This window comes from Sparassis crispa (assembly GCF_003851025.1).
Source record: "Sparassis crispa DNA, contig_000000F, whole genome shotgun sequence".
NCBI classification, from domain to species: domain Eukaryota; kingdom Fungi; phylum Basidiomycota; class Agaricomycetes; order Polyporales; family Sparassidaceae; genus Sparassis; species Sparassis crispa.
The window spans coordinates 2,220,798-2,234,487 of record NW_020939747.1 but is presented as its reverse complement, the minus strand read 5'-3'; the positions used below and the strand labels follow the sequence as shown (position 1 = coordinate 2,234,487).

The following is a 13,690-nucleotide window of genomic DNA, read 5'->3' as shown; positions in this document are numbered from 1 at the left end:
CCACCATGCGAGTTGCGTATCTCTTTGCGTGTCTCGTCCTCCCGCTCTTGGCCGCTGCTCAGGCATGTGTCCTTTACCCGTCGTTTACTCATTCCTAATTTCTCCCTCAAGTCTTCCTCGCAGCAGTCCTCACAGACACAGCAATCCTCCCAAGTATCGCAGTCCTCATCGCAGTCCTCATCGCAGTCTGCATCTCAATCCGGAGGCTCCCAATCCGGACAGTCCTCACAATCCTCACAATCCTCCCAATCCCTCGTCGTCTCTACATCCATTTCCACCGGCTATTTGGTCACCAGCGGCGTCACCCACTCATTCACCCAAACCCAGGTTGTCACCCTGACTCCGTCTGGCAATAGTTCTTCGCAGACAACGGGAGCAGGGAACTCTACAGGCAGTGCATCCTCGACAGCTCCGATGTCGACTGCGCCGACGAGCATCAATGGAGGTGGCAGTGGAGCCCCCAACGGCGCCCCAAGCCCAGGTGAAACGGGACCCAGCGGAATATATGGGCCGAACGACGGATACGTCTCAGCGGCTCTTGCATTGCATATAAACGTGGTGCTTACAATATTGGTGGGGGTTGCGATGGGTGGTAGCCTGGTTCTGCTAGAGTGAGGGAATGTTATGGGACCTGATTACGTTTGGATGAACTCAGGACGTTTGGCCTGTTTATAGGACACTCTTTGCATGACAGTGACGGACACTATTACATACATTTTCATAGTACAGTAGGGGAGTGCTCGTGGTACCCATTCCCATACCGCATATGTTCACTCTTATCTGCATCATCACTCCACATTACCTGCACCACAAAGTTTACGACGTAATGTTATTCACGGCCTTTAGGATTCTTGACAGCACATATTGCGACGCGTATCGTCAGGGCTTCTCGCAGTGAATTCCCATGCAGCAGGGCGTATTGAAGTTTCTCAACTCAGGCCATCACGCATCCTTCATTAGACTTCTTTCTGCAGGTGCAAGTTCAGCAAGGCTACGGAACAATTACCATTGTACGGTCCGTTACATGTCTTCAGACCTCGATCACCCGGCCAAGAAACTGAAGATGTCGGACAAAGATCGCAAGGTTTGTGCCACTTCTATCGGGAGGTCTTACTCTAGTTGAAAACAGGACCGACTACTCAGGTCATTGGTACGCACAACGGTGCGTTCCACTGCGACGAAGCGCTTGCCGTCTTCCTCCTGAAGAGGACAAAAACATACGGAAACGCGGGTGAGCCCGGTTTCATATTTCTACAGCATGGACACGTTAACCACCTTGAGCAGATCTCAAGCGCAGCAGGGATCCTGCCATCCTGGACACTTGCTCCATCGTGGTCGACGTAGGGGGTGTCTACGATGAGGCGAGGCAGCGTTTCGATCACCATCAGCGCGGGTTCACCGAGGTGTTCGGACATGGCTTCACCACGAAGTTGTCTTCCGCTGGGCTAGTATACAAGTGAGCCGCCGCGCCTCCTCCAATTTCCGTTGACATTTTACCAGTTGCCCTTTGTCCGGTGTCAGACATTTTGGCCAGGAAATCATCGCAAGCAGGCTGCTCGCGGAGGTTGACGACCCAAAAGTCGAGACGCTTTGGCTGAAGCTCTACAAAGACTTCATTGAGGCGATCGACGGCATAGACAATGGTGTATCGCAGTATCCTGTCGAGCTACTGCCGAAGTATCGCAGTAGGACAGATGTCTCAAGCCGTGTTGGGCACCTGAACCCCGCGTGGAACGAGTCCACTGACTCACAGATTGTTGACGTGGGTCCTATCTTACACCACATCTCATCTTGCTTTAGAAGAGAGAGCTAAAGTCGGTCGCAACAGGGGAAATTCCTCCAGGCGTCATCCCTCGTCGGCGAGGAATTCCTTGGAAGGCTGGACTACTACGCCAATTCATGGCTACCCGCGAGGGATCTAGTCGCAGCCGCTCTTGCAAGGAGAACAGAGGTGGACCCGAGTGGGAAAATTGTGCTTTTTGAGCTGTTCCTACCGTGGAAGGTAATACTAGCCTCGCCCATCTAACGTCCATAATTCAGAACACTAATGCCGGGTTCACAGGAGCACCTCTTTGAACTTGAAGCCGAACAATCAATATCGGATTCTGCTCAACCCATTTACGTCCTCTATCCCGACGAAACCTCTGGGAATTGGCGCATCCAGGCCGTCCCAGTCCGTCCAGAGAGCTTCGAGAGCCGCAAGGCGCTGCCAGAGGCGTGGAGAGGATTTAGGGACGACGATCTCTCGAAAATATCTGGGGTGGAGGGCGGGATTTTCGTCCATGCCAGTGGCTTCATCGGCGGTAAGCACGTCGTGCATCTGGGAATTTCTACGTCGCTCATGAGATAAATCTCCAGGTAACAGAACGAAGGAGGGTGTACTGCAGCTAGCGAAGCTTGCACTCACGTTGTGAGAGGCAATGGAGGGCATGGCGAGACACAGCCTCCCCGTACACTATCACTTCATGACTCACGGGCCATTTGTTGCAATTGGTATCATCGAAGTATCTTTTGTATCACTACGTACATACTGTGCATCTGAGTGCCATCTCGGTGGCTTGTTGTTGCATGATGTGGATGATGTCCCGGCCCTGTACAGCGTGATGTCCGATGGTACTTGCACAGAATGGTCACGGCTAAGCATCATGAGGCCTGTGAACTTGGCTCTACCCTTTCATGTCTTCAAAGAAACTGAGAGTGTTATTGACTGCAAGTACACCAGTTCCACTGCTGATCTTATGTGGTTGATTCTTACTGTGGTCTGCGATAACGAAGAATGATGACGGTCCCCCGGGGAAGGACTCGCCTTACATCTACGGCCTGTATCGCCATCTGACGAGAGATCTCTGTGCGTACGATTTTGCGTCGTGCGCAATGATGTGCTGAGCATATCGTTACCGGCGATCTTTTCCAGGCTGGGATGTGCGAGTTGTGATTCCGAGCACGCAGAAGTCGTGGATCGGTGAGTTGGACGGACTCTTCGATGCTTCGCCTTGACGATCTCTCTACACGCGGTTGTGCTCACCTTGTGCGTGGTGTAGGGAAGGCGTATCAGATTCATGATATCATCAGCGGGAAGTACTACTATCCCCGAGATCCTGGTGCGTCGTGTATCGTTATGAATGTCACAGAAACACGCCTGACGCCAGATACTCGCAGATGGAGCCGGAGAAGTTTCGCAACAGCCTAGACCTCTGAAGGACGATGAAGTTGCGGAGTGGATTCTGCTGGATGGGGTAAGTGATATCCGGTTCTCCTTCCTCTTCATGTTTCCGAAGTACCGAAGCCATTATACCGCTGTGTAGACACCGGCAACGTGCGCGAACATCGCCCTCCATAATCTGTACCCCGAGGAGATTGATTTACTGGTCCGTTGTGACCTCCGGCATTTCTCTATTGTGAAGGACGCTCACGACCGTCTATATTCGCCAGATATCGGGCCCAAACCACGGCCGTAACAGTTCTGGTGAGCTTTACTGCCAGGACGCCTATTGCACTTAAGTCTAACGTGTTTCCGCAGCGGCGTTCGCACTCTCATCTGGTACCATTGGTGCCGCCCTCTCGTCCAGTCTCTCTCGACTACGATCAATCGCCCTCTCCTATGGCATCGTGTTGAAACCTACGCCGACAACCCTGATAGAGCCTGCCCACCTGCTGAGCTCCAAGATTGTGCGGCACCTCTGGGAGAATTGGGGTGAGGATGAGGGTGGACTTCGCAATGGCGAAGTGGACCTCTACAATGTGAACATCCCCCTGATAAACGACCTGTTGACTGAGGAGGGCCTGCCGATCTGCTGGACACACATGTGGCGTAACTCTTATGGAAGCCTGTTCAAGGTACACACACCGCGTGAGGCGGCCAGCCCTATGTCTGCCGCAGGTCCCGATGCTTTAGATGGTCCGAACGATGTCCGTTCGAGTTTGGGCGAGAAAGAAACACCGTTGAAGGATTTAGGCAACTTGCTGTTCAAGTTTGCACCTGACATGCAGGATCTTATCAATCCCGCTTTATCCACTGTTCCTGTCGGCTCTGATGGATGGGCTATCTTGAAAGGATGGGTAAGTGTGACTCCCATTCGAGCCAGCTTCGCAGAGCCAGGGGAGCAGAGGTTGCAGTCTATCGCGGATGTTGAGCAGCAGGTCTGGAAGGTGAAGCTCTAACCGTAATATGTAGCTCCTGCATATCTACCCGTTTGTCGTAGTTGATACCACCTGCTTCATACAATAAGGTTTCATCTCTATTCGTGAGCTACATGATTGCCATAAAAATATCTACAAATGGGTGTATTGCCCAACTGCTCAAATGCTTAAACAGCGGCCCACCCGAGCGCGAAAGTGGCCGCAGCCAGAGACAGCCATGGCATAACATCGAAGCTGGCGCGCCTGCGCGCCCCGTTATTGATTTGACCATTGAGCGTCTGCTTTTTGTACACAGTCAAACTGTTGATATGCCAAGACGCATTCTGACGCACAACGTGTCGTCAGATTTAGGACAACTCGCTCTAAGCTGAACACACACCACGAAGTTGCTTGGATCCATTATATGCTCTGCACATGTCCCCGTACACCCTGCCGCGGTACTATATGAGTTACCTGCCCAGTCACCTGTCATGTTCACGTGAGATAAGATGTAAGAATATTTTCCGTGCGAAGATGGACACACCGCAAAATGTGATGTCTGCATACAGTATGAGTCAATGAGAAACAGCATACCGACTTTTCCTCTCACCAAATATTATACTGTGATCCACAAAATTTGTAATTGGGTCACACGCAGACGGCGCAAGAAATGCTACCGGAACACCCCACGTAGACGGATCAGGTAACCCATCGGTGACGTCCTGAGGTATAGCAGCCCTATAGAAAGACCCTTGAAAGTCATGTCAGGATTAGCAGTAGCGGGATTGATGCTATCGCCTACAAATTGCGATTCCTTGGTCGTCCCACTTCATCGCAAAGACGCCACCTCCCTGTGCGTCAAATATAGGACCATACGATGCTCGACTCCATTCCGTGACACCACAGCCGGCGTTACTGTTGTAATCATTCACGCAATTGCAGACGAGGTTGGGATTGCCGTTGGTTTCCTGAGACATTAGAAGACAATACATTATGTTGATACATGAAAGTTGAAGTCGTCTTACCACGATCGTTCCGGTGTAATTGGCAGACTGTGTCAGGTTGCAGTCTAATAATCATAGATGCAGCATTAACTGGTGTGTAGTGAGGATAAAATCGTTTCTACGCGTACTCGGTCCTGTATGCCACGTCACCTGATTATGTTCATTGTCGTGGACACCCTCGAGGATGTCAATCTCTCCTTGCTTTTCATAGAAGCTGGATGTCAGACAATCTGTGTTGCAGGACTATGACAGTACTCACCAATGGCCAGTTGTTGCCCACTGTCCACCACGCGGGCCAGACACCTTAGATGGGGGCAGGTAAGGCATCAAAATTCCTTCCCATATGATAGCACGCACCGCAGCCCCAGGGTGCCATGTTGAGGTCAAGGATGAACAGGCCTGAGGTCAAAATACATTAGAGGATTGTCCCGCATCGGAAAACTCAAAATTGGGGTGTCCCACCAGTATTGTATACTGCTTGACTTGAAATGCGGACACTCGTAGCAAGAGTCAGTCTTGAAGAATTTGACCAGTCTCGCGCAGAACTACCTGTTCCTATATCCCCCTTCCGCTAACCAGGTTGTGTTATCGCCTTTCATGACTACAATGTTGTCTTCAGTTACATAGTAAAGCCCGTCGGCATAAGCGGTTTCCCGGTCGGTATAACTTCAAAATGAATTCAGTCTCAAACTTCTAGATTACAGAAACAGGGAACACACTTGACTGAACCACTGCGCACAATCAGACAACAGGAACATTTGTAATGGCGTGTAGGCAGACGTACTGGGTAGGATCAGAACCAGTGTAAAAGTTCCAACGACTGTAGCCATGTGAACCTTGCATTAAGTTCTAGAGCGTTTACACGTACTCGAAGAAAGTCTGTCCTTGATAGACATCTTGGACGGTCCACACGAAAGTGGTTCCATTGGTATCGGTCTCGGAACCATTCGCCCGTCGTTCGAAGGAGGCTGCGTAGGCAGTAGCAAAAAGATATGACAACCACGACAGACCTGCCCGCGATCCCAAAGATATGTTATTTGGGAGGCCAGAGAACGCGCCGCGTACTGGTGCAGCGGCAAGTAAAGGTATCAGCGTCAAGGGAATCGTCAAATACATGGTATCAAGTTGCCACTGGGATGCAAGTGAAGTACAAGACCATATGAATGAACCGCAGTCCAGGTGTGATATAGGACACCGAGATTGATCTCAATAGTAGTGGTGCATTGAAATGAAGAGCAATGTGTCCAGCGACGAGGCTATGATGCGCAATGAGGCAGGGTCCCGGTTCCTCGGTCAAAGCACGCCGCAGAAGACACGAGCGAGGGCAGTACTAGTACAGACCCGGCAGAATAGTCAGTACGAATTAGTAGTCCAGCTCAACGCACGCCGAGAACACGTTTTGTCGGCGTGCCATAGTCGGGCGGACCTCTCGGCAGAGCGCTCAACGTCTTCAGATCTTCTCTACTTATCTCTCACGGTCGCAGTCGGACCCAAGTGAAGCTAACTTTATCACGGCGTCGCCTTTTGTTCGGGGACGCGTGCAACGGCGGGACACGATCGGCATCTCTTCCCGGCATGGTGGATGAAGGCATACATTCATAGCAAACATGACAGGACATGAGGCAGAGATACCACAGAAAACAAACAGCATGCAGTAGACAACATATCACCGGTAGCGACGAAGGCTGAGCGTGTTGTGTTTCTTCCAGGTCGACCAGCCCGGAGTGTGGTTGTAGCGGTGACCCTTGCCCAAACCGCGGTTCTAACAAATGACGAATGAGCACAAAGTTAACAATTATACAAGGTGCCAAACGTACCTGCTTGCCAACACTGGTAAGACCACGAGCCTCACGGCGCTTGTGCACCGGCTTCGTAATCCAGTTGATGCGAGGATCCCGTCGAATCTACATTACCATGAGAGACGAACAGCTTATAGCAGAGCGAAAGACATACAGCTTTGTGGTTGGGATCGACAAGGATGACCTCGTAGTATTTGTACACACCATCCTGGTTTATCCAGTACGAGTTGAGCACCCGCAAGTTTCCGCATCGTCTGCCGACACGTTCCTCCGCAACACTTCTCAGGCCACGTTGCGGCTTGAGGTGGTTGACACCCTGGCGGACGGGCTTGCCGTATGTAGCGCCTGCACATATTGTTGAAAGGAAATAGAGGACAAACTCAAAGATGGCACACCTTTGGGGACGTGTTTCTTGCGGTTACCCCTCCTGACACGCACACGGTAGATGACATAGCCCTGCTTAGCCTTGTAGCCCAAGCGGCGCGCCTTGTCGGGGCGAGAAGGACGTGAGGCCCGGTGGATCACGTTCAGCTGGCGGTATTCCCAGCATCTGTAAAAGTAAGAAATCGGAATAAATTCGCTGCGGGAGAAAGACTGAACTGACCGCACACGGAGAAGGAATCGGAGGACGTCCGACTGCTTCTTTTTGTACAGCTCGCCGATATACTTGTAGGCACCCATAGTTGCGGGCTGAAAACAGAAAACAGTGTCATCCCAATGCTCAAACTGGCCGTATCATCCTGCCTCCGCCTCATCCATCCATCGTTTTCCACTTCCATTCCGGTCCAACCGACCGCCTCGGAAGTTCACAGCAGCACCATGGAGGACTACGAATGATTCCGCAAGCTTACCTGTCAGAGTCTTGTGGATTGGGCGGATGGGTCAGTTATTGAAGGCGATTCCTGCCTGCTTCCAAGTGAAGCGCTGAGAAAGATCACGTGAACGCACATTCGTGCACCGACAGAGCGAGGAACCAATTTTTTCTAGTGTTACACGATCCCAATACTAGTACATAGTACATACAACACATGAGCTCTATACAAGACGAAAATCATTGAAGACGTGTCATGAGGTCGTTGGAAACCCGGTCGTGCTAGCTCTTTCCTCCTTCGATCGCAATCTCAACCACGCAGTGCTCAAGAACAACACCCACGCAAAGCATATAAGCACCCCACAGAGCACGCTGCATATCTGTCCTCGCCGCACCTCAACCTTAGTACGTACAGCACGTACCGGTCCATTGGAATAGCTCTTGATAGGTGAACGGGACAAGCGGTGATGTGAAGGTGGAAGGGAGGGATCTCGTCGCAAAGGAACAACCTGTTCCGAACTTGAGGTCGGCGGATCGCTTCGCTGGCCGAATATACTACCTCGACTCCTTGAGCGAGATACTCTGCTCCCTCGCCGGCATCGGTTCTCGTCTGTTACCTTGAGCCAGTCATGGGCTTCTTCCTCGTCGCTCGAGTGCACATCAGGAGGCAGTAAAGCATTCGCACGACGGAAAGCAGCTTCTTTCTGTCGACGTTCGAGGTGCGCGAGACCGAAAATGCCAGCAAGCTGCGCCAAGTTGACAACGAGGAAAGCATTGAGGAGATATTGCACGTCGTGGCCGTGATCGGAAGCCGCCGATTCAACGGCCTTCTTTTTGTTGAGGTCCAGCATCACGCCGGCGAGTGTTTGGAAGATCACAAATCCAGTTTGTTCAAGCTTCACGCATATGAGTAAGTGAACTTGTCGCGAAGCCGTGCTCGTGTACGTACTGCCTTGTGGGCTCCAAGGGTTGTTGAAATATACTTGTGGGGAACGAGTTGAAGGACAATGACGACGAGGAGCACTGACGAAAATTTAAAGATCTCGGTCACTTGGGATAATTATCTTGTCGGAGCACTCACAAGGGGAAAACCCATGACCAATCGCGAACGACGCTATGGCAGGGTCCGGTGTTTTTGTCCACTGTGGCGGTAGGGCAAGCCAGAGATAGCATAAGAGAGTAAGTGCGCTGGATATCATGAGAAGTTGCACGACAATTCCACGCTTCTTGACGTGATCCACGATGCAACCGGTCTGCGAGCAATGTCAGAAGACTTTCCGCGAAGAAAAGCGATGAACTCACCATGGGGTATAGAATTACACTACCTGACAGTGCATAGGACGCTGTGGTGCTAGCATCCAGTTCGGTCATTGCGAACCTTCGTTCTATGATATTCCTGAGCAACCATGATAAGTTGACCCGAACGGAAAGTTCCCGGCAAGTTCTTACGCTGCAAGGTGTGCAAAAGGAGCCCAGATCGCTCCGCAGAGTACATTGAGCCCAATATAGCTAGCAGAGTCTTAATTGACCCTCCGAAGACGAGAGCTAGATCACTCACGCCCAGAAAACGTCGCCAAGCTTCGACATGTCTCTGATTGAAACTTTCCGCTTTTCTGCGACCTTCTTCAATGCCTCCGCTTCTGAAAGACTTTCGACAGCGCCCGCTTGTTTGCGCCTAAGAGCTTCCACGCGCAATTCGGAAGGCTCCAGCTCTGCATTGGCACCACGGACCAGCCAGTTGGAAGCGAAGAGATAAACTAGATTTACTGCGAATGAGACTGCAGTGAGCAAAGTCGACATGTAGAAGGGTGCATGTGGGCCAAATCTCTCAGAAAGCGGGTAGGAAGTACGAGCGGCTATGAACGATGCTCCCTTGCCAGCAACGAGTCCAAGGGCTAGAGATACACCTAGGCCGTGAGACCTGAAAAAGCGCACTATGATCGTTTCTTGAACCACAGCCAGCGGGCTTACGCCCAATCCAAAGACGAAAAGTCCGAACGTCATGAGACGGACACTAGAGGCAAGGTTCCCGATCAGAAGCAAAGTTTGTCCTGCACCCGCATATTAGCGAGACTCTATAAACACATCAGGAATGGAACGAACCCAGGAAAATAACTCCCGTCGCAAGGATGCTAGTATAAGTCGTGCCTAGCCTGCCGGCAAGTATACCGCCCACCAGAGGTGTCCAGGTACTGTTGAGTGAAAAGGCCGAAATCAGGAGTGAGAACTCCGTGTTGTCTGTTCCCATTTCTCTTGACAAGCGGGATTTGAGAGGACCGAGTATATACTGCGCACTGATAATGATTATTAGACGACGCCAAGGAGAAACTACAAGTCGAGCTTACTAGTGGCTCCCGACACTCAAAGAACACGCACACAGCAGAGCCAACGCTCTAACGATGAAGGCTCGCACAGGAAATGGAGGCTCATATTCCTGCTCTGGTGCCTCAACAAGGAGTGGATCAGCTTCGGCCGAATCATGATGGTCGCGAGTAGAGTGCATAGTGCTCGCATAAAGCGCACACTAGGATTATAGGGGAGAAAAAGTGAGAAGAGATTGGGAGTTGTGGGAAGGGGCACCAGTGGGAAGTGCCTCGAGCTTATAGGGAGGGTGAGTTGATGGGAGATGGCAAGTTATCAGATAAGGGCGTTAGAATGTTCATCTAATCAGATATCGGCAGGGACGTCCGAAGGGCTCCGGTCGGTCCCGGATCTAGCCGATCAAATGAGGTAAACCCCTTTCTCAGGCTGCTGCCACAGGCGAGGACCCCGGATTATAGGTGGGGAACCCTGAGTGCCATCCAGACAAACTTTGGGCGAAATCCACGCACAACCCTGATATAATCCAGACAGTTTGGGAGAAATTTTTTGAAAAGCCTGGTGCTGGTCCGGACATTTTGGCCCGATAGAGCCCTCGGCGAGCGCCAAAATGGCGCTTTCGGGAGCCTGATGCCGCCATCCACACAAGATTTGGGGGAAATTGGCACTTCACCCTGATTTCATCCAGACAAAGGTCGAATTTCGGGTTTCGGCGCTTAGACATTTTTGGGCTCGCCGGATCAGGGTTGTTCACCTATAATCCGGGGTCCTCACAGGCGCCGTCGAGTTCGACCTTCGAAGTGTCGAATTCGAATTCCCTCATTTCCGTACGCGTTCAGCCTGGGCAACCTGCGATATATACCCTTTTTCCCATTCGCCGGACCCTGTTTCCATCACCTGCTTTAGCCAGCGCATCCGCCGAATAATTTTCTCCCAATCCCGGCCGTTGTAATAGTTATGTCCACCGCGAGGATGCTCTGGCACTCGAGCAGGATCCAGCGCGTCACCTGCCACATTAAACACCCCATGTTCCCTCTGAGAGACAGGGGTATGAAACAATTGGCCGTGGTAAAAATATAGAGCCGTTCTCGCAAGATGTGCGTACCCAAAAATGGATGGAGGAAGAGACGGTATTCCTTAGAATATCTCAATTCAGTGCCTTATCACAGCTGACAGGTCACACCGAGACATATTCACCGTCGTTGTAGGCTTTCACCAGGTAATCTGTTACGGCATTCTCACCATTTGCAGCCATATAAGCTTCGACGATTTCCTGCCACCTTCCAGAAAGCGCCTCGTTACCGAACCGAGGTGAGCCGAATGCAGCAACCTTTACCCTCAAGCCAGGTTGAAGAGGAGGGTCCGCAGTGAGAACATCTAGTGCAAACAGGAAGGCTAGCGCGGCGCCCATGCTGTGGCCCGTGACGACCAACTCGATGACTTCATGTTCGCGCAAACCTTTTCGAACACCCTCGAAAGCCTGAGCTTTGCAGCCCAAATACATCTTCCAGAATCCGGAGTGCACCGCACATGCGGGCCCCGAGGGATGTGCTTTCATGTTTGCATGCACGTCGTACAATCCCTGCCTGAGGGACGCCGTTCCAGAGAACCCAACTACAAGCTGGCGCGTTCTCCCACGATATATCACGAGTGCAGGTACGTCCGCCACTACGCCTCGGAAAGATGAGATTAACGTTGCTTCCTGTAATGCATCGTATCCTTCGAATGGGAAATTCGTCCGAGACAGCACGTCAACGTTTGCGAAGACAAATTCTGGATCCAGCCAAGCGTATGCCAGCTCAGCGAATTGACCCAGCTGGGCTAGCTCGACTTGGAGCTCCGCGGAGACGAGATCAGACGAAGTGAGAGTGTATCGTGAACGCGTCGCAGTCAGCCTGGCAAGAGTGCGATAATTGTCGAGACGCTCTAGTGCGTACATGCGTTTCTGAGCTGGCGTGAGGTTTTCCTTGGGGCGACGCGAGAATAGGGTACAGAACATGTTCGACATGACACAGGTATGAGCGCATGCTGGAAGGTGGCGGAGCCAAGGGGCGTTGAATATAGATTCCAAAAGCTTAGATGAAGTGATGCAGCATACCACTCCACAGCTTCTTTAAATGCAACGAGGGTGAACCTAGAGTCTATAGCCTTACAAAGAGGAGAGGACCGGTAGTTTGTTCGTTGTCACTGTCAGAGCACTCAAGTACTCAAGTCTAAATAAGAGCTCGGGACTTGCCGAACGCTCGACCAAGCTGCTAATCATCTGATTTACCTACCCAACTACCTGCGTTGTCGCTCTATATGGTCTAGGAAGTTCGTGTTCACTGAATAGGAAACGAAACTATCGCTAGTACTGAGAGTAGTAGGCATAAACTCATAGATACAGCCTCTAGTTAGCGGAAAACAATTGTTCCTTTCTAATGGATAGTAGGCATACCGTTTACGGGGAATAACACATAATGCACTAGAGCGCAACGTTAACGAACAGTACGCATATCTGACGGAGTGTGTCATGCTATACGAAAGTCCGCGAATCCTTGACATGATTTCTCTTCCCCAATCCGGTTCTCAACCACAAGATCGTTGCGCTGAGTGTCAGGCAGCACAAGCCAAATTCGGTCCAGCCGAGCGCCTCGACGGTCATTGTCTGGCGACACCTACTCGGGGCAGAGATGCTCAGTTCGTATGGCGGATGGAAGGGAACGCGTTCAGGGACGAACCGCGAAAGAGGGGCATGCTCAGGACAGTTGCTACTGATCCGGTTGCCATGTATAAGCCCAGTGCCAGCACCCTGACGATGAGAACGTCAACATGTCGATATAAATCTGTCCCATTGCAGAACGCACCCATAGAATGGAGGTGAGCAGCAGCCATATGACAGAGCTGGCTACATTGGCCAGAACGTGCACTGCGCCGTCAACGACCCAGAGTACATATGCACCAGCGAAAAGGAGCGTCCAGGCAGCCTCAACGCAAAGCAATATTAGGCTGAGTAGCAGGTTAGAACTAAAACTTCAAAGACAGAGTTCGGATGGAGGAGCACAGACAGGGAATAATATCCTGGACTGGCCCAGGTGTGGATCTCGCTCCCCGCACTGATAAGAAAGGCGGTAAGGCCTAGTTCAGCCATAGCGGTGAGGGTGATGAGCGTGAAGAGGTAGGGATGGCAGTTAGCCCTGTGCGTTGAGCGCCGTTGTCTCATCTTAAGAGGACCGGGCTCGGGCGGGGGAGACGAAGGTGAAGCAGATAGTGAAGCCAGGGGAACTATTGCGAAGAGAGTACGGTCGAAGGGGTACGCAAGATATAATGCTGAGGTGTGCAGGCGTGCATGATAGGGCAGGCCGGAGTGCATGCGGAAAACACGCGTCTGCGAAAGCGTGAAGGAGGTAATGCACGCTCACGTGAAACATGCAAGTAAATCATCTCTAGTTTGTTATCGACTGGCTATTGACCTTTTGACTAGAATTTCGTATCCGAGATTTGTTGAAGACGTTCAATGCAGTTGACTGTTGACTTCGAGACTACGGACAGACAACCTGCGAATGTAATCGCCCCATCGCAAACGGGGGTAAGAAAAAAGGCTGCATCAATGCCATGGGACAACGTTCAGAGTTGTGCAGAGATAGCGAGAAAGTATC

At 51.4% G+C, this 13,690-nt stretch overlaps 8 protein-coding genes across 8 annotated transcripts; 3 read left to right on the top strand and 5 right to left on the bottom strand.

Moving 5' to 3' along the window:
- Nucleotides 1-5: 5 nt before the first annotated feature.
- SCP_0107940 (hypothetical protein) lies at nt 6-691 on the top strand (the record flags this gene model as incomplete). The annotated part of the gene is made up of 3 exons (XM_027753024.1): nt 6-62; nt 112-611; nt 676-691. 3 exons carry the CDS (start codon nt 6-8, stop codon nt 689-691), a joined length of 573 nt encoding a protein of 190 aa, XP_027608825.1.
- A 333-nt stretch (nt 692-1,024) lies between these two features.
- SCP_0107930 (UPF0160 protein) lies at nt 1,025-2,414 on the top strand (the record flags this gene model as incomplete). The annotated part of the gene is made up of 7 exons (XM_027753023.1): nt 1,025-1,084; nt 1,144-1,231; nt 1,285-1,456; nt 1,522-1,762; nt 1,829-2,002; nt 2,063-2,303; nt 2,359-2,414. 7 exons carry the CDS (start codon nt 1,025-1,027, stop codon nt 2,412-2,414), a joined length of 1,032 nt encoding a protein of 343 aa, XP_027608824.1.
- Nucleotides 2,415-2,676: 262 nt separating this feature from the next.
- On the top strand, nt 2,677-4,161 carry SCP_0107920 (hypothetical protein; the record flags this gene model as incomplete). The annotated part of the gene is made up of 8 exons (XM_027753022.1): nt 2,677-2,709; nt 2,776-2,848; nt 2,915-2,962; nt 3,042-3,101; nt 3,160-3,236; nt 3,306-3,368; nt 3,433-3,466; nt 3,521-4,161. The coding sequence occupies 8 exons, from the start codon at nt 2,677-2,679 to the stop codon at nt 4,159-4,161; spliced, it is 1,029 nt and encodes a 342-aa protein (XP_027608823.1).
- Nucleotides 4,162-4,307: 146 nt separating this feature from the next.
- On the bottom strand, nt 4,308-6,239 carry SCP_0107910 (Probable glycosidase; the record flags this gene model as incomplete). Its single annotated transcript, XM_027753021.1, has 14 exons — nt 4,308-4,463; nt 4,520-4,605; nt 4,664-4,678; nt 4,730-4,870; nt 4,922-5,087; nt 5,145-5,188; nt 5,252-5,324; nt 5,383-5,426; nt 5,481-5,522; nt 5,586-5,620; nt 5,673-5,789; nt 5,843-5,854; nt 5,908-5,943; nt 5,992-6,239. 14 exons carry the CDS (start codon nt 6,237-6,239, stop codon nt 4,308-4,310), a joined length of 1,215 nt encoding a protein of 404 aa, XP_027608822.1.
- Nucleotides 6,240-6,789: 550 nt separating this feature from the next.
- Nucleotides 6,790-7,603, bottom strand: SCP_0107900 (60S ribosomal protein L15-B; the record flags this gene model as incomplete). The annotated part of the gene is made up of 5 exons (XM_027753020.1): nt 6,790-6,885; nt 6,941-7,027; nt 7,077-7,267; nt 7,318-7,472; nt 7,527-7,603. 5 exons carry the CDS (start codon nt 7,601-7,603, stop codon nt 6,790-6,792), a joined length of 606 nt encoding a protein of 201 aa, XP_027608821.1.
- A 384-nt stretch (nt 7,604-7,987) lies between these two features.
- On the bottom strand, nt 7,988-10,236 carry SCP_0107890 (hypothetical protein; the record flags this gene model as incomplete). The annotated part of the gene is made up of 8 exons (XM_027753019.1): nt 7,988-8,629; nt 8,683-8,756; nt 8,815-8,986; nt 9,036-9,129; nt 9,183-9,242; nt 9,292-9,784; nt 9,837-10,027; nt 10,079-10,236. The coding sequence occupies 8 exons, from the start codon at nt 10,234-10,236 to the stop codon at nt 7,988-7,990; spliced, it is 1,884 nt and encodes a 627-aa protein (XP_027608820.1).
- A 635-nt stretch (nt 10,237-10,871) lies between these two features.
- On the bottom strand, nt 10,872-12,060 carry SCP_0107880 (alpha/beta-hydrolase; the record flags this gene model as incomplete). Its single annotated transcript, XM_027753018.1, has 2 exons — nt 10,872-11,188; nt 11,250-12,060. 2 exons carry the CDS (start codon nt 12,058-12,060, stop codon nt 10,872-10,874), a joined length of 1,128 nt encoding a protein of 375 aa, XP_027608819.1.
- A 507-nt stretch (nt 12,061-12,567) lies between these two features.
- On the bottom strand, nt 12,568-13,404 carry SCP_0107870 (hypothetical protein; the record flags this gene model as incomplete). The annotated part of the gene is made up of 4 exons (XM_027753017.1): nt 12,568-12,709; nt 12,773-12,843; nt 12,899-13,040; nt 13,100-13,404. 4 exons carry the CDS (start codon nt 13,402-13,404, stop codon nt 12,568-12,570), a joined length of 660 nt encoding a protein of 219 aa, XP_027608818.1.
- Nucleotides 13,405-13,690: the final 286 nt, after the last annotated feature.